Here is a 19,253-nt window from a genome sequence, read left to right as displayed (position 1 = left end):
ACAGGTGGATATGGTTTAGACTGACTTTTTTAGACACCGTTGGCAGATAGACCCTGCACTTGTCGTCATAGGTAGCGGTTTAGAGAGGAGTGCTGTGTTTTAGGAAGCGCGGTTTGACTGACTGATGTGGCCACTACTTAAAATGCCAAGGCCTGTATGTAACGGCGGTTTCTCATTTTTAATGCATAAATAAAGAGGCGAGACGCTTACGAGGAGCCGCGGGGCTCGCGGAGGGGAGGTGCAGTTTCCGTTATGACAGGCCGAGCGACCAGTGCCGTGTGTTCAGACACGGCTCTGTCCAGCTTTCAACAAACACAGCGAGGCTCTTCCAAACTGGCTCAGCGTGGCAGGTGGCCATGCCACATCCAGTCCTGGAAGCTGAGGGACGTTTTAAAGCCCCCAGGCAGGCACTGGCACTTCACCAGGCCAGGCGCACCAGACGCAGCCTGTTCCAGCTCAGCCTCAGGTGTTATTTCAGAAGGTGCGACACTGGATGAAAAGTGTTGAGTGCCACAGCTATTATGGGCCGGTGTGGAGGAAACTTTAGAACTTAAAGGCTTTTTAAAGAGGAGTGAAGTCGTGCTGGAGAGAAAATGCTACTTTTACAGTGAGGCTCTCCACTGTTGGGTTCTCTACCTGTTGACTTTTCTGTGCAAATCTTTAAAGGGAATTCCCACTAATGGCGCTTTTCCACCAAAAGAACTCTGGTTCTTGAACAGTTCCGTTCGGGCTTATAAGAACCGATGTGCTTTTTAGTGAACCAGCCTGCATTTCCACCAATTTTAGTTTAACTCTCAAAACGTCACATCTTAAAAAGGATTCTTCAGCCAGTGGTTCCATATGAAACCATGACAATGTAATAAGCCATTTAGATACAAAAATGATGGCACAATAACCATGAAGAGCAAAAAGAAGTAAAGAGAAATATCCGGGGACTTGAGAACCAAAATTGTGGACCTATTTTATTGGGCCAATTAATCAAGCAATCAAGTATCCCTTAATTACCAAAGTTACTTTTTCCCTCTTGCCTCTAGCAGCTATTTCCAACATGATTATACACAAAATCTATGTGGATCCATGACAACGTAATAAGACATTTAGATACAAAAATGATGGCACAATATCCCTGAAGAGCAGAGAGAGTTGAAGAGAAATGTCTGAGGACTTGAGAACAAAAAGAAAGGAAACGTCTTCTTTTCTTTTTGTTGAAGAGAAATGTCTGAGGACTTGAGAACCAAAATTGTGGAAAATTTAGAAACAATCTCAAGGTTAGATGTCCATTTTTAGAGATCTTGATGTTCCTTTGTCTATGGTATGCAACATAAACAAGATAGGGACGGATGAAATTAAATTAATAGGAGGCTTCAATGCTGGATAAGTGGCTCCAATTTAAAAGTTTTAAAGGAATTTAAGCCGTCCTGCAGGCTCAGGGTGCATTAGTGTCAGCGTAAATTATTCGTCAACATTTGAATGAAATGAAACTCTATGGCAGGAGACCCAAGGGGGTTCTAAATAGCTCCATAAAAACAGAATTTTCATTTATTAGACCATCAGTGCTAATCTATATAGCAACAAAAGGGTTTTGTTATGTCTTCAAGTAAATGTAACCTGTTTTTTGAGTGCACTCTCATTTTTAAACGAAACTTCTACCTTTTACTGCATGTATATATGTTTCTGTACTTTTAACATTCTGATCCGAGCTTGTGGTGTGTATCTGTGTGTCTTCTCATGCTCTTAAAACTGACTTTTTTCCCCTCCTCTCTCCTTCTGCTGCCCATGACAGAGCTGAACCCTGCAGGTGAGTTCAGCCACCGGCAGGAAGGACTAGAGCAGTATTTACGTTAGTGTGAAACGCGATAGCCTCAGAGGTCTTTCACACACTTGCGCAGAGAAAAAAAAAAATCCCTCTATACTCTCGTTTGGTCTCTCTCTCACACACATACATACACAGCACCACTGTACATACACAGATTCAGCATGTATACAGAAACGTTAGACATATACAGCACAGGCCGTACAGAGACATAAACATACACTCATGCTTTCATAATCCGCATATGTTTACAGCTGGCGTCATACACTCCCACACTTCCATACACCAGTCCCACCAGCCTTCCATACATTCTCCAAACCACTGTTCCCTGCACAGTTTTTTGTTTTATTGACTGATGGAAGTCAGGCATCCACTTAGTTACCTGTTTATGTTGCTTGATTTTGAGAATTCTTGGATAATTCCCACCTACACACATTCACAAACATGTAAGATCCTAATCAGTGGAGGTGGAGAACCAGGAGAGGGTCATGAAGAGGAGGTCATGGTCATGGTACTGATGAGAAAGGTGGAGGCTAGTGTGTGGCTTCCTGTTGATTTTAGGTATGGCGGAAGGAAGATAAACGCCTTAATGTGAGGATTTGGCTAGAAATACAATTTTCTACCGCAGTTTATTACCGCAAATGTAGTTGATTAGCTTCAATTTTGTGTACACTCTCATCAAACATCCTTCCCGCCTCTTCTAGAAGTTGCAAGAGTCTTCCATATATTGCGAGTGAGTGGCTCCCCGATGCCCCACTACTATACCCCAAATGAAGTTAAATAGCGCAGATACATTTGGCGTTTGCTTCTTTCTAGATTTGGAGGCTAATTTAGCTATTGCTTATTATTTGCAGGAGTTAGGAGTCCAGCCCAAGGACTTTTATTGGTGTACAGGGAATAGATCTCTAGGAATTGAACCCTAGTTAGCCAGGGGGAGAGCAGTTTTGTCAACCTCCACTGCAACAGGTGCTTTAAATTCATTGCAAATGAATTGATGCATCCCGCTTCTCCTGGAAGTTGCGGAAGTCTCCCTGATATTGATAATGGTTCCCTGATGCATGGAAACTGTATACAATATCCAAAAAACAACCTAGACACAAACTTTGGTAGATCATATAGGAATGTAACAACACAGCATTACATTGATTAATTGAAATTTACATTTACAGCAATTTACAGCATGTGTCCAAGAAGTTGCATGAGTTTTCGCATTCTGTTAGTGGTACACATTCCCATTTTACCTGCTTCCACATTGTAAATCAGGGAATAGGTCTTATGCCATCTCAAGATCTTAACTTGAAGACACAAACGCTAGGCCATGGCCAACCCATCGCCTAGTTTTCTCAAAAACAACCTGAAATATTGTTAGATTATTTTAAGGTCATATGGCCCACCTCTAGAGTGTGATAATTTGGTCAGTTTTTTTTCACTGCTATCCAGTGGCTGTACAATTATATTACTTATTAGCTCCATTAGCCTCTTAACTCCAATGCAAACAAGCTTCAGGGACCAGTCATGCATTGACTAATTCATTACATCTGGGGTAAATTTGATTTTTGGCTGGATACACAGCCTTGGATTGGTCCCTATCCCTGCACTGACCCTAACCCTAAAGACTGAAAAGTGCAGTGGCAGTGCTGACCTATAGGGGGATGAAGGAGCCACAGCGCAAAAGTGACTCCGTGGCAGGTAGACGGCCACCCAGGCGCAAATCAATAATTTCATGTAATAATTGCCCCGTCTCTTTGTGGACTCTCTTCCCATCTCTTTGTTTCCCTTCCTGGAGTGCTTGCATGCAGCTGCTCCAGACTTTTCAAGGGAAAACAGTATTTTCCCCTCCGCCATGTCATCTCTAAGCTGTCACTTCAGCTTCCGAGCTACATGTGGATCTTTTTTCATGCATGCTCGAGTGGCGGTGCTCGTTTAGGTGCTCTCCTTTTTTACTTCATTGCTATGAATCTACTTTATGCAGGGAAAGCTTTAAAGTGCGCTTATTCTTCCAAGGATTTATTGGGGAAATGGTGAACAGAAGGCCAGTGCAGCCTATAGTCAGATCCGTCGAGGAGAAGATAGATCAGAAGGTGAGGTAAAGTATGAGTCACTTTCTCCAGTTCTCTTCAGCCCCAAACGCTCGCCAAGACTGCTGGCAGATCAGCCAAAGCCCAGGAAAAAAGAGCCCACCAAGTGGCTACAAGCTAGCATCCCATCCTTCTGACTGTTCTTAGGTCAGTCCTGACCAATTGGGTGGCCCCACACATCCTCAGAAAGGGGGGCTTCGTTCCTGCAGTGTTATCTTAGCGAAAGTGACATGAGCCGGGCCCTTCGGCCTGCAGCTCCAGTTACCTGGCCAGACATAACAGGAAGGGATTACTCTAGCGCTCTCCAGAGCTGCTAGCGTTCTGCTCCCAGCGCAGCTCAGTGCCGGCCCAGGCCTGGGTTTGTTCCAGCCGGGGCTTTCTCATTGAGCCGAGAATCAGCCCAGAGCGGTTGCCACGTTCAACTGGTAATCTGGGCTGGAGGTCTCTCAGGAACCTCTAATTGGTCCATGCCTGAGACATTATTGAAGGGTGGAGATGCTGGATGTTTGTTGTTCTTCCTCTATAACGTGCTATTTGATGAGTCTGGGAAGGTCTAAGGCAGAGGACAGGAAGCTAAGCTCCGTCAGAGCGGATGGAAAGCTTTATGTTTGGGGAAAGGTTGAAGGTTCAAGGTGACACTTTGATCTTTTGCCTTTCTTTTTCTTCCTCTTCTTCCATCCTCTCGATCCAGCAGATTGAGAACCATTGTGCTTACTCTTGCTTCTGCACATGTCGTTCCATTACGCTTGTGGCATTAGGCTGAAGCTCTATCTGGAACAACTTTTTTCTTTTTTACAAGGCAGTGTTGTTACCCACGTTGCCAGAGTCTTAAAAAAGAAAAAGAGAGTTCTTCAAGGCTTTTTTCTGTATAGAACCATGGCTATAGAAAATACCTATTGGATTCTTAAATGTTTTTTGACTAGTGAACCTTGTATCATTTGTGGAATGCCTTATGTAGATGGCACAAAAATAGGACCAAAAAGGTTCTTACAACGGTTTACTATTGTTATACTATTTAAGTTTTTTTGTGAAAACTGTACAAGATTGGGCCACCTCTAGCTTGGAAACAATTTGAAATTAGGTTGAGCCTAAAGGTATACAGGTTTATATATTTTATCCTGCAGACATGCCCACGGTTGCCAACATATGTTGCTGCTGGTCCTGTAGATCCTGCACTTATAAGTTTCTGAAGCTGGCATCTAGGCTGGACCTATAAATTCTTGATTGTCGATAAATCTGGCAATGTGATGGGCCTGTTCTTAGTGATTTCCTTTATTTCTATTGGAGTTCACACAAAACATAGAACAAATCCACCAATTATGTACAATAGAGAGGGTGATGACAGACACACGAAATCACCAGTCAGAAAGGACGAGAGGCGGAACAAGTTGCTCAGCCCTGATTCATAGACTCGTAACTCTGGATATGAGTCAAATCCAGTTTCATTATTGGATGTCGTTGAAAGGGTAGATTCGTATTTCTGCTCGTTGTCATCACAAATCTTTTAATAGGTTCTTTAATTTAATTCTAATAAGAAATACTGTTATTTAGGTGTAATTCTGAAGTTCCTACATGATAAAAGCATGTCTGTAAGAGGTATGTTTTTTGTCCCTGTTCTCAGGAGTTCCTCGTGTAGCTCAGTGCAAGTTTGTGCTACCTCTGCGTCTGGTCTGCTGCCCTACCTCACCCTCCAAGAATGCCAAGTACAAGATCACAGTGGACACCAACAAACCTCCAGTCAACCTCAATGAAGTCTTCCCAGGTACTGTTCCTGCATCCTACTATCCAACTATAAGTCAGTTAATGGGTATTAAATAAGTGGTTTGATAGTAAATCATATTCATTCAAGTTGCCCAAGTTTCTCCCAGATGTTCCCCCAGAAGCATTTGTTGCATCGCAACTATCACAGCCTCACTTCCCAACCTGGATAAAGCATTTTATCAAGATCCATTCCAAAAATAGAACATTTTTGTTTGTGGGTATTAATTAAGCAGTTTGATGATGAATCTGATTCTCCTTCTTCTAAATATTTTCCCAAGACACCAACCATCACATTCTTACAATTGACTAGGAACCATTACAAAAAAGGGAAATTAATGGATGTTAAAGGAGTGAGTCGATGATTATGCAAGGTTATCTAAGTTGTTCTTTCTTCCACAATTTACCCAGTGCACCTGTGTTGCTTCCCAATTTTCACAACCTCACTTTACAACCTTAGAGATTCATAAATCATAAATCGGCCCTTTACATCGGGTTGAATTTATAATTATTTTATTTCAAATTTTTATCCGATTTTCTCCCTATTTACCCAACCCATTTATTTGGACTCCCCCGTGACTTGTGATGCCCTAACACCAGGAGGGTGAAGACTAGTACATTTGTGAGTAGCCAGTGCACTCAGAGGAAATCACAGCAGCTTGGTTCCGATACATCAGCTCACAGATGACTTCTGCTGAGCGAGATCACCCTTTGGAGTGATGTGGGGAGAGAGCACCATCTAACCACCCATGGTCAATATTGCTCTCTCAGCCGATGGCAAGCTACATGAACAGGATTCGAACCAGCAATCTCTTGATCATAGTGGCAGTGCTTTAGACCGCTGGCCAACTCGGAGTCCTCCCTGGATTATATGGACAGTTATAGGACAGCTGGACAAATAATGGGAAAATCTTGTGTTTTTTTTTTTTTTTTTTCACTGAAGTCTGTTGGAAAAGTCCATTGACCACTGAAGTCATGTGGTCAGTTTGTAGTCTGTTCCATGTTGTTATGGCTATATTTGACACTCAGGGTCTAACCCACATGTGTCAAACACAAGGCCCGCGGGCCAAATGTGGCCCGCCACGTCCTTTTATGTGGCCCGCGAGAGCTTGTAAAATCTTAGTGTCTATAATAAATAGATCAGAAGCGTGCTTTGACCAAAAACTACATTTCCCACAATGCTTGTAGATTGTGTTACCCGCGAAGTTACGGCTTACTGCCACTACACGGCAGTAAGCCGGAGGGAAGGCGTAACTTCGCGGGTGGAATTGAGACATACAAATGTTTATCCCATAATGTCCAGAAAAAAATAAGTTGATGCAGACGGACGGCTGTGCTTCAAGGCGAAAGACCGGTATGCCTTTTGTGTTACGAATAGTGTTTTTGACCAAAATAAACACTTTTTAGAAGAGATATAGTTATGTGTGAATATTTATAAGACAATAAGTTACCTGACAATCTGTTTTAATGATGTTAATAAACATCACTGTGACAGCGCTAGTCACAGTTTCACCGCAGAGAGGCACGAGGACGTGAATCACTTATCTAACCAGCCTTTACAGATTTCTTCCCCCAATATCCCTTTCAATAACCTCCAATAGCCTTTATTAGTCTTCAGTAGCCTTCAACAGTCTAATCTTGCAGCCGTGGTGTGTCCACTAAACTCTGCAGTTATAAACATCATGAGGTTAGCAGCGCGATAACTGACCTGTTTATAATGTAATCCGAGCAGTGACTCCGTGACGGCTGCTCTAAACTGCTGCTGTTAGCTGCTTGGGCTGAAATATGAACTGTAGAGAGCTGTATTATCCGGTTAGTGGGGTTATTTTATTTCATACACGGAAGAACTTAAAAATGTTAAAAACGCTCCAGACTGGCTCAGCTGAGCCCTGTAGCCCGTGGCTGGGCTGTAACTCTGACTCAGTAAAGACTGCGGGCTTGTGCTGCTGCTGCTGCAGCTCCGACTAGTGGTTGGATGAGGAACTGCTAAATCTGAGGAAATGCTAAATCTGTCACATGTTCTTAACAGCTCACAATTTTTGATCTTATTAAGCCTTATTTCAGTATCAAACGTTTTGATCAAAGTTAATATAACTTGTATTTTATGTCATTTCTATTCACTTGAATAGTTTGGTTCTTGATTGATGGAGTTTTTGGATTTCATAACATGACAAAAGGATTTATGTTAATAGAGCAACAAGCAAACAGTTTTTCCATGCAACTGTAATATTTGATTGAATAAATAATATATTGAGAGTTATTTAACATTAAGGAGTAATTACATTAATTTTATATTACATTTGGTTACATTTTATTACGTTTATAAGTTACATCTGGCCCTCAGAGGACAGCCAATATGCCAATGTGGCCCTCAGCCAAAATGAGTTTGACACCCCTGGTCTAACCTCTATATTGTGGAATATAATCAAGAGGAAGATGGATGATCACAAGCCATCAAACTAAGCTGGAACTGCTTGAATTTTTGCACCAGGAGTGGCATAAAGTTATCCAAAAGCAGTGTGAAAAACTGGTGGAAAAGAACGTGCCAAGATGCATGAAAACTGTGATTTAAAAACCAGGGTTATTCCACCAAAAAAGCTCTGGATCTTTTTTTTGTTATTTCAGCCATTTCTCATTTTCTGCAAACAAATCCTGGTAATGACAATATTTTTATTTGGGGAAAACTGTTGTCTGTAGTTTATAGAATAAAACAACAATCTTCATTTTACTCAAACATAAACCTATAAATAGCAAAATCAGAGAAACTGATTCAGAAACTGAAGTGGTCTCTAAATTTTTTCCAGAGCTGTAGAATTACCCTAGTTACCCTTCATCCCAAATGTTCCCCAAAGCAAAAGCAACACTGTAAATTTGTGAACAAGGTTTCTGCCGGATCGTACCGTTGCGCTGGAACGGTGTGTGGAGAATTGAAGAGTGAGGCTGTATGTGTTTAGTGTCGCAGTGGCAGGCGAGTGGCGTCTGTCTTCAGTGCTGGAGAAGCCGCTCTGTGGGAGGAAACTCGGCCTGAGTTTCGACATCCACACGGTCACAGCCAAGTGGCCATGAAATCTAAACAGCCATCTGGGCCACATCCTCCACGGAAACTCCACACTGACATACAGAGGGCGTGCTGCTGCCGCCTGGAGCAGCATGCAGTCACCCAGTACACAATCCCAATCTTATTGTTTATTGAATGTTTATGCAGTGTTTATAAATCCAGAATCGATGCCATGAGTTTGAGCGTGTAGGCAGACTTTATTCATAAGAGCTGGAATTGTTATGGGTATCCTTCAGTTGGCAGATAAACCTAAAACAATCAAACCAAGCTGTGAACTGCTTGAATTTTTGCACAAGGAGTGGCATAAAGTTATCCAAAAGCAGTGTGTAAGACTGGTGGAGGAGAACATGCCAAGATGCATGAAAACTGTGATTAAAAACAGGGTTATTCCACCAAATATTGACTTCTGAACTCTTAAAATGATAATGTTCTGCAAATTAATGCTTTAAATGACAACATTTTTGTATAAAATTTGGAAAATAATTTTTTTTTTCTTATTTATTTAGTTTATTTAGATTACTTATTATTTTCCACTAAACACCTAGTGAACTTTTTTCTCGCTGGTTATAATATAAACTCATTAAGACTCTTTTATAAACTCATCTTTCTTGTCTCCTTGTTGACAGGAGGCCGCAGCCGTAGTCTTCCCCTCATTATCAGCTGCTTGTGACAGGTTATCAGTTTGTGGTGAGGGGGTGTATTGAAGGGTGCATTGTAGGGGGTGCCGGGCTGGGAGACAGCGGGCCGCGGGGACCGTTTTTTTCCCTCCCGAGATAAAAGCAGCGGCCGAGTGCGGGGGGCAGCGAGATAAGGAACACCGCCATTGTGCTCAGTTCACCTTGGCTGGCGTCCTGTGGGGAGATAAGTGACTCTATCTCTGTCTGACATCCCTCCTGCCACACAGCGGGACGGCCTGAGAACCGGGGGCCGCAGACGCCTGTCTACCTGTCGCTGTGGGACTCTGTGTGAGAGAGAGAGAGAGAGAGAGAGAGAGACAGATAGAGAGAGAGGGAGGTAATTTAGTATTTTACTATGCACACTAAGTCAGCAAATTGGCAGGCATTCAGCTCAGTCATATCAGATTCGGAATCTGATGTTTACTAGGCTTACGATGCTAACGAGGCAAACTCTGGACTAAAGCCCTATCTGGACGGGATTAGTTTCTCAGCTATTTTATGAAACGTGAGGTGACGAAACTCAGAGATGTGCGCCCGGACGGCACTGAAATTCCTGGAGGACCAGAGTTTAGAGAAAAACAGTACGTAACAGTACGTTTTCAGAGCACGTCTAAGAAAAACACATACATGGTGTTTCCGGACGGGAATTAAATCACAGAGGACCCCCCTATAAAAGATAAAATTACCCCAGAACCTTCTGAGAAATGAATTTTTTCCGGATAGGTCAGACAAAATTACCAATTCATTTGGTTCAGAACATCATATGAACTACACTATACTATATACGTTTAGGCACACTTGCTCATTTTATTTATCTTATTTATCTATTTATCTTATGCATTCATTTCATTACTCTACGTGGTGGCGCTAATCAAATGAATAGGGTTAACCTGCAGTGAAGAATATTGTTGTCAAATTCTGTAAAACTGACTCTAATAAATCCAATAAATTCCTGGTATTTTCTTATTTAGGAGTATTTTACTCTCTTAAGTAACACAGATGCCGTGAAGTGTCGTAATGGATTGTCTTGCGATATATCGACTTTCGCAGAATCACAGTATCATGATCATCACTTATCATTATCATGGACATCGTTTTGTAATATTATCGTATTGTGATAGGCCCTATGACTCCCACCGCTAATGATGCTGACCACCCTATTTCATCCCTACTTCAACTCCTGAAGTCATTCTGGCAGCCCACAAATCGCTTGCACTCCTCCCAAGCTTGTCTCTTGTGGGCATGTATCGATGTGGCCGGTTAGCACGCTGGCTAATTCTATACAGCTGTTTAATCTAGCATAGTACACTTGCAAAGATTCATCATATAAAACAGGTAAAGAAAGGAAAAACATGGCTTTATTTAAGCCCCTGTCTGGATTTGTTAGAAAAATGTTACTTTACAGCATCATAATTAATTTGCATAAAGTTGAGATCTCAACTTGATTTGTTGCTTTGTCGGCATAGGAAATGAAAGTGCTGCTAACCGCACTAAAATATTGGGAATCTAATCAGAAGTGCTTTACTCACTCAAATAAACATTTTCTGGAGAGAAATATGTGCAGATTATCATCCAGTGCTCGTTTAACTTTAATATTTATTTTTAATATTTATTTTTATTTAATATTTATGTTTGCTTAGACCCTAAAGTGGCGAGACCTGCTAAAATTAATGTTGACTAAAATGTGTCTTATAATCCGGTGTGCCGGATCATAATAAACCAAAAAAAAGATGTTCATTGATAGTGCACCTTATAATAATGCGCCTTGTAGTCGGTAAAATATGGTAGCTGATTGCGTTCATTATAAGTGGTGTCCACAATTTCTTGTACATTAGGGACTCTTATTTTGTATTCTGTAGATTCACTCTTTCCCAACCATGTGTTTTTTCCTTGTAAAAGAGTTCGTAGAGAAGGCTGAGGATAAGGAAGGGAACGCCCTGGCCTTCCAGTTCATCGCTGGCTCCAGAGTCACCGTCCTGGCCTCCAAAACGTCCCGTGAGTGATTGCGTGAACACACACACACACACACACACGTGTGCACACACACATCCATCAGGAGAGTGTGTTCTGTGATCTGCTCTACATTGTCAGAAGCTAATTACAGGTGTTGTGGAGAGCCAAGGATGATAGGACTTCTTTGTGTGTGTGTGTGTGTGTGTGTCCGGGCCTCCTGCAGAGCGCTACAGGATCCAGAGCGAGAGCTTTGAGGATATCTGGCTGGTTGCCAAGGAGCTGGTTCAGCGATTTGACCGGCATTTTGCCAAACTCGGCGTCAAAGATTTCCGCAACACTTTCTCCGGTCCTATCCCACTGGCCGAGTACTTTGAGAGGGTGGACCACCACTTCGAGGTGAAAAGTCATTCTTATTCCCACACACAGGCTACAAAACATAGCAACGACAGCAAAGAGTGTTTTTTTATTCCCAGCTATTACAAAAATGTTTTACAATTAAAGCTGCATTTCCTGAGAATTTGTATAACTTGCTCCTTTACACACTTTACACATGCATTTCTGGACAAGCTGAGGGATACAGAACTGTCACTGAAAGTAAAAGAAGCATGTGGACTGAGGCAGTAGAGTAATATTACAAAGAATTTTACCCTAATATGTGGCGCATTGTTAAGTACGCTTCACCATAGTTACTTAGTGCAGTTAGCAGTGTTACAAACTCATTTCCGGTACAGATGCAAGACTGTCGATTGAGGTATATATTTTTAAAACCTCTTTTTTACCTTTTGTTTCTAGTAAAGATGCATATTGTACATCCATAAAAAGGACAGATTGTCTAACAAATCACCAAAAGCACAATATTGCATGAGAATGTGTGTAAAGGGTGTATCTAAACACTTCTCATATAGATTAGTAAATATCATGTAACTCTCTGCAGCTGCGAGTGAACGCCCAGAAATACCAGGACCTGCTGTCGGAGAGAGCCGTCCAGTTCAGAGCCATCCAGCGCCGACTGCTGACCCGCTTCAAAGACAAGACCCCCGCCCCACTGCAGAACCTGGACACGCTCATGGAGGGCACTTACCGCCAGGTCGGCACACACACAGGCACACCCACATACACACACACACACACACACACACATTTTGAATGGGTGAGATGTATGAGGTGTTCCTGATGAATGTAATGTTTAGCGCTCTCATGGTATCTTCACCCCACACACCATATAGAGGATTCCTTAATGACTGACAAAGCTGTACAGCATCAAGATACATACACCGACATGTCCCATGACTTTCTGTATTGAATATGGAGGTGATATATACTTCTGCCAGATCTGCACACTCTTGCTATTTTAATCTCAGTGTCTTCATGAGGGAGAATCACCTGGAATAGTTTTCTCAGCATCTAGAAGGAGTTCCTGGAGGTGCTGAGCAATAGTTGCTGCTTTTTCTTTATGCGGTAAAGCTCCAGCTCATCTCAAACCAACTCAAATCACCTCAAATCACCATCTCAGTTGATCAGGTTTAGGTCAGGGGGTTGTGGAGGATAGACCCTATTTTTATTTGCTACGTAAATCCATATGTGACGTTCAATTGTTTTCATGTATTTTCATGTCTTTAATAATAATCTTCAATGTAGAAAAACATTGAATGAGAAGGTTTTAACTGGTACTGCATTTCCAGTACAGACGTGATCATGTCGATTGAGACACCACTTCAGAAATAGAGTTTGGCATCCACAACTCACTACCAGATCTCGCCTGAACTCTCGCATCGCTAGCGGTTAGCGGCTAATGCTAATGCTCCAGCCTAAGTGCTGGAGAACATAAATAGAAGAGCTTTACTTACCCAAATAAAGAGTTTTCAGGGGAGAAATCTGTGTAGATTTACATCCAGCGCTGATTTGACTGATTTTGACTGATTTTTTTAAGAATTACAGGTTTGTTTACTTAGCTTAGCCTTACCTAACTTAGTTAACCTACACCCCCACCACCCAGCAGCGAGACCTGCTGAATTAGAAGGGAAACACGCTGACACCAGTTTATATGTAGACTATACTGCATATGTGTTTATTACTTATCAGCTACAATATAATATGATATATTGAAATAATTATCAGCTTTTATTATTAGGACACTGAATAAAAGTGTATGCGTACGTGTGAAAGGCCATGAGTGAGCGAGAAAGAGAGGTAAATAATGGAACCAGCGGGGATGGCTGGTAATTACATTATACACTCATCAGTTGTTGATGTCATTTGTCTATTTTTAATGGCGCCATTTGGAAGCCGAATGTGTTTGTACGCATGGTTTATCATGCTCCAGCGTAACTTGATTAGCACTCTGAGTGTGTGTGTGTGTGTGTATACGTGTGTGTGTGTGTGATTGCAAAGTGATGGTCTTCTGAGAGCGCTGTTTATGATAGAGGCGACTCTGACGCAGCGCCGCTCCCACTTTGCCGGCTTCTAATGGCATTAACCAGATCATGATTAACAAGATCATGATTAAGGGCGCTCGTAGGGTGTGTGTGTGTGTGTGTACGGGTTTGCTCTCAGGTTTCTAATAACGTCATTACATAATGTGCGTGTGTGTGTGTCATGCGGTTCATTAAATTAGCCTCTGATCAGAGCAGAGTGCTGTGAGCCAATCCTGAGGCTTATTAAGTCTCTGTAGTAGAACCGCGTCCTGTGCTATTAAAGCTACATTATGAAAAGACATGGCATTTCTTGCTTTTCAACTCCACCCACAGCCAGGAGGTGTAATTTGTGCTTTGAACCACTCCTAAAAGAGGACATAATTTACACATGCATTTCTGGGCAAGCTGAGAGATAAAGAACTGTCAATGAAAGTAAGAGAAGTATATGAACTGAGGTGGTAACTGAGTAATACATAAATGATTTGGATTACTCAGCTCTTGTGAGGGATACCCTACTCCTAATAGTCACCAAAGTTATATACCGTATTTTTCAGACTATAAGGCACACCGGATTATAAGGCGATTATAAGGCGTTTATATCTTTAAACGTCTATTTTCTGGTCTATTTTCATACACAAGGCGTGCTGGATTATAAGGCACATTACTTTTAATGTCAAATGAGAGCTGGATGTTAATCTATACAGGTTTCTCTCCTGACAGCTTTTAAATTGGATGAGTAAAGTGCTTTAGTTTATCTACAGTAAGCTTAGATTTCCAGATTTCCACTAAGGCTAGCCAAAAAGCGCTACACTGCTACACCTCTAAACAACCTCTGAACGGTGAAAGAACTAACTACTGCTTAGCAGCTAATGCTAACGCTTCTCTAGCAGTGCTAGCCGGGATTAGAAGCTAGCTGCAGTCTGATAATACTGACCTCTTAACAACCTCTGAACGGTGAAAGAACTAACTAGTGCTTAGCAGCTAATGCTAATGCTGCTCTAGCAGTGCTAGCCGGGATTAGAAGCTAGCTGCAGTCTGATAATACTCACCTCTGAACGGCGAAAGAGCTAGCACTTAGCACAGTTAGCAGCTAATGCTAATGCTGCTCTAGCAGTGCTAGCCGGGGTTAAGAGCAGGCTACAGTCCGATAATACTCACCTCTGAACGGCGGAAGAGCTAGCACTTAGCACAGTTAGCAGCTAATGCTGCTCTAGCAGTGCTAGCTGGGGTTAGGAGCAGGCTATAGTCCGATAATACTCACCTCTGAACGGCGAAAGAGCTAGCACTTAGCACAGTTAGCAGCTAATGCTAACGCTGCTCTAGCAGTGCTAGCCGGGGTTAAGAGCAGGCTACAGTCCGATAATACTCACCTCTGAACGGCGGAAGAGCTAGCACTTAGCACAGTTAGCAGCTAATGCTGCTCTAGCAGTGCTAGCTGGGGTTAGGAGCAGGCTATAGTCCGATAATACTCACCTCTGAACGGCGAAAGAGCTAGCACTTAGCACAGTTAGCAGCTAATGCTAACGCTGCTCTAGCAGTGCTAGCCGGGGTTAAGAGCAGGCTACAGTCCGATAATACTCACCTCTGAACGGCGGAAGAGCTAGCACTTAGCACAGTTAGCAGCTAAAGCTGCTCTAGCAGTGCTAGCTGGGGTTAGGAGCAGGCTATAGTCCGATAATACTCACCTCTGAACGGTGAAAGAGCTAGCGCTTAGCACAGTTAGCAGCTAATGCTAACACTGCTCCAGTTTTGAGGGTCGAGTCTTGGTGCTGGAGAACTAAACTATAAAACTAAAGTATATCGCTGCACTTCAGCTGAGTATCTTGAGTTTACTGCTCCTTACAACCTGACTGTAAATCTAAAATTCATACATAAGAAGCACTCGATTATACGGCGCAATGTTTATTTTTGAGAAAATTAAAGGATTTTAAGTGAGCCTTATTGTGCGAAAATACAATAGTGCAGTATAGTGGTAACAATAAATATAATATTCTCTCTATTACAGTCAGTGATCATCCCAGTGATTTATTAAACTGATATTTTAAGGTCAAAATGATGCAAGATGCTGCTTTAAGGAGCCGAGAAAAACTTGAAAATACAGTATAATACAATACAATACAACTGCACCAATACAGTTACGGTTTAGTTACGATACTGATATCAAATTAATTTGTTTTACTAAAAGTTTATATTGACTAGTGAGTCTATTAAGGTTTAGTTTATTTTTAAATTTAATTATCATGTTTTATAGTGTACTTAATATGTTCTAGTTCCGAAATTGTACATGCATTAAACATTACTCAATCCACAGTGTCATAGAAGGCATTATCATCCACAGTGGACAGTGCAGTGGGTGCTAATTATCGTGACCGGCCATGTCTGTCTAGAATTGCCCATACAAACAGGCAAGAGAGAGTCTGGCAGAGATCATCACATCCACATTCAATGTAGGAGACCCCACACACATATCCTGCAGGTCTGTTCAGCATTTGTTAGCTTCCGTGGCATATGGCAAAAGTCATGGGACACAATACTATTTGTTCTACTATGTCTTTTGCCATGTCATTGTTTTAGCCCTTTTCAATGCAAAACCGCTGCCTGGATTTACATTCGCATATTGCCTTTTCTCAGTTTAGTATTTTGTTCAGCATTAACGAGGTAAGACGTGTCTTAAAGTAGCTTTTAAAAGGGTCTTACGTTTCATCTGCTGATGTCAGCAGATACTCCAACAGGCCCACACTCAAGATGCTGAACCGGTCTGTAGCCGTTTCTTCATTGATCTGTTGTCCTAGTGTACCATTTATCTCCAATCGATAAGAGTAAAATGAATAGTCCACATTAATTGTTGTTTTTGGGCTGAGAAAAGCTTGGAGTTTTGCTTGATGCAGCCGATAAAACCTACACTGTATGGGCAAAAGTATTGGGGCACCTGTTTCATTGTTTCTTTCATGGTTTCTTATGAAATTAAGAGTATAAAAAAATAATTAATCTTGCTTTTGTTGGAGTAACTGTCGCAAATGTCCAGGAAAGGCGTTCTACTAAATTTTTGGAGCATTGCTATCAGCATTTATAAGCCCATCCTTTACAAATGTATTGGATGGTGCTCCATCCAACTCAAACAACTCAATGCTGGGGTTCTCTTATACCACTTAACCCACATAGCTTGGCATTTGGCATGGTGCAATGAGGTTTATCATATGTATCTGCTCCATAAGTCCTATTCTATTGGCAATGCTTCTCCACAGGGACTAGACAAGTCTTGTAACCAATGGATGCATCATAAAGTAGCTGCATGCATTCATTAGAAGGGTTGTCCACAAACATTCGGACATATACAGTATCGTCTATAGGTCGTGTGTAGTACATGTGTGTGTGATAATGTGTAAGTATGTGTGTCACTTGCTCCATCAGCTCTTTTCCTGCCTCCCTTCCTGTGCTCCTCGTGCGAATGGCATGCGGGAAATGGCGACACCCTATACACGCTGTAATGTATACACACGCCAACGGCCTGGAGTGTATTGATGGGTCAGGAGACTGATGTGTGCTCCGAATGAATAATTCAGCTCTTTTCATGCTCACTCTCTCGCACGCAGACACGCGTCCGTCCCGTTTTTAGACTGTCAGGTTGCTTAGGTGGGAAAATTTGAAGCCTTCTTTCTTTTTCTTTTTTTTTTTTTTTTTTTTTTTTTTTTGCTGTAAAGCTTTTTAAAAGGATATTTCATCTAGCTTGCTAGTAGAAGGGCTGGTTTGAGTATTTTTAAAAGTGCTGATCTCCTGAGATTCTATCAAAACTGTCTTTAGAGTTAATTTAGAGTGGCGTAGTAGAGAAAACTAGGGATGCACTGAATATTTGGCAATCAAAATTAATTGACTAAACGATGGAAGAGCTTTTTTTTTTTCAAACAATGATATATTTTACGAAACATTGCAGTGTTTCCTCACTGCATAATAGAGTTCTGATGTGTACAATATGGCATAAATAAAAAAAAAAGATCACATAACTTAAAGAAAATTAAGCATCTAGCATAACCTAGCATCCTTCAAAAAATTTCTTTAAAACTGTTTTTAGAGGTTACTTAGAATGATGTAGTAAAGAAAACTAGGGATGCACTGAATATGAAGCAACCAAAATAAATTAAGCTGAAGACCATTTTCTTTATAGCAAACAGTGACCAGTATATTTTACAAAATATTGCAGTGTTTTCTCAGTGCATAATTGAGCTCTGCTGTGTACAGTATGGCATAAATTAAAGAAAGATCACATAAGGAAATAAAGATTTTAGCATCACTTTTCCTGATATTTTCTTCAAAACTGTCTTTAGAGGTTACCTAGAAAGATGTAGTAAAGAAAACTAGGGATGCAATGAATATTTGGCAACCAAAATTAAATTACTAAACAATGGAAGAGCTTTGTTTCTTCCAATTTTTGCCAGAATAAGTAAAAAGACCAAATATTTTTTTAGGGCAAACAATGACTAGTAAAGTTTAGGAAATATTGCAGTGTTTCTTCTAGCATTAGGATTTTTTAGCAGCAGTTTTTAGTGGCACTGCATAATAGAGCTCTACTGTGTACAATATGGAATAAATTAAATAAAGATGACCTAACTTAAAGAAAGTAAAGCATTTAGCACCACCTCTCATGCTTGGTCTAATTTTACTGTCTCTTTACTGTCAAAACTGTATGTTTTCAAGCTGAAAGAAGCGAGCTGTACAGGACTAGCAAAGTATGCCACAAAGTGACATTTAAAACTGCTTTCATGAACACGGCAGTGCTGCGTTCCATAGCCGAGGCTGCATATCTCACTATCCTGCATATCAGCTACTTCGTGGAAGGCTTTTCCAAATTGAAAACCCCTTCCTGTTAGAGGTAGGACAATATTTTGATATTGCGATATATCGCATCATTCCAATTGTATCCATATGTGGTCTTAAATATCAGTATTTTTCTGTAAAGATAATCCCTGATCTATCCCACATATTACTTTGGTTTGGACCAAACTAAAAAAAACAGACCAAACAAGGTAAGTGTAAAGGAACCCCAGTCCTCAAAGCACATGTAGACCGACCTTTGGCCTTTGCAAACTCTTCCAATGCCCTAAATTTAACCTCAGGTAGAGTCAAAACTGCTACCTTTCTTCTTTGCTACTTGTATGCTGGTACCACTAGCAGATTTAATTTTTTTTTTGATTGCTAGCAAAAAATCAGAAAAAAAATTCAATTTCAGAATTGCAATTACAATTTCAAACTGAAGCTAAACACACATTAGTTTTGTAGATAATTGTCTTGCAATGTATTGAGTCTGCGGAATCACAGTATTGTGATGTCATTGTTATCATGGGCAACGTATCATGATATTAGCGAATCTTGAGAAGCCCTGTGATTTCCATCCATACTTTCTCATAGTTGGAGCGATTCCAAGGACGCTCTGCAACATATGCAACATTTCAACCTTCGCTAAAGCAGCAGAACAATGGCGCTCATTGGAACAAGCATAGGGTATGC

The 19,253-nt window shown here is 41.2% G+C and overlaps 1 protein-coding gene across 4 annotated transcripts in view; it reads left to right on the top strand.

The window, feature by feature from the left end:
• bbs9 (Bardet-Biedl syndrome 9) overlaps positions 1–19,253 on the top strand; it is a 208,329-nt gene that overhangs the window by 61,600 nt on the left and 127,476 nt on the right. For 3 of the 4 annotated variants that reach the window (XM_022679101.2, XM_022679100.2, XM_022679103.2), the window contains exons 15-19: positions 1,784–1,798; positions 5,513–5,653; positions 11,284–11,379; positions 11,561–11,733; positions 12,272–12,424. In XM_022679101.2, coding sequence (XP_022534822.2) covers positions 1,784–1,798; positions 5,513–5,653; positions 11,284–11,379; positions 11,561–11,733; positions 12,272–12,424 — 578 coding nt within the window. The remainder of the gene's footprint in view (positions 1–1,783; positions 1,799–5,512; positions 5,654–11,283; positions 11,380–11,560; positions 11,734–12,271; positions 12,425–19,253) is intronic. The other variant, XM_022679102.2, reaches the window with a different exon arrangement.

The sequence above is a fragment of the Astyanax mexicanus genome, chromosome 4 (genome assembly GCF_023375975.1).
Source record: "Astyanax mexicanus isolate ESR-SI-001 chromosome 4, AstMex3_surface, whole genome shotgun sequence".
NCBI classification, from domain to species: Eukaryota; Metazoa; Chordata; class Actinopteri; order Characiformes; family Acestrorhamphidae; genus Astyanax; species Astyanax mexicanus.
Note: the sequence above shows the minus strand (reverse complement) of the source record. Positions and strands in the feature narration are given on the sequence as shown.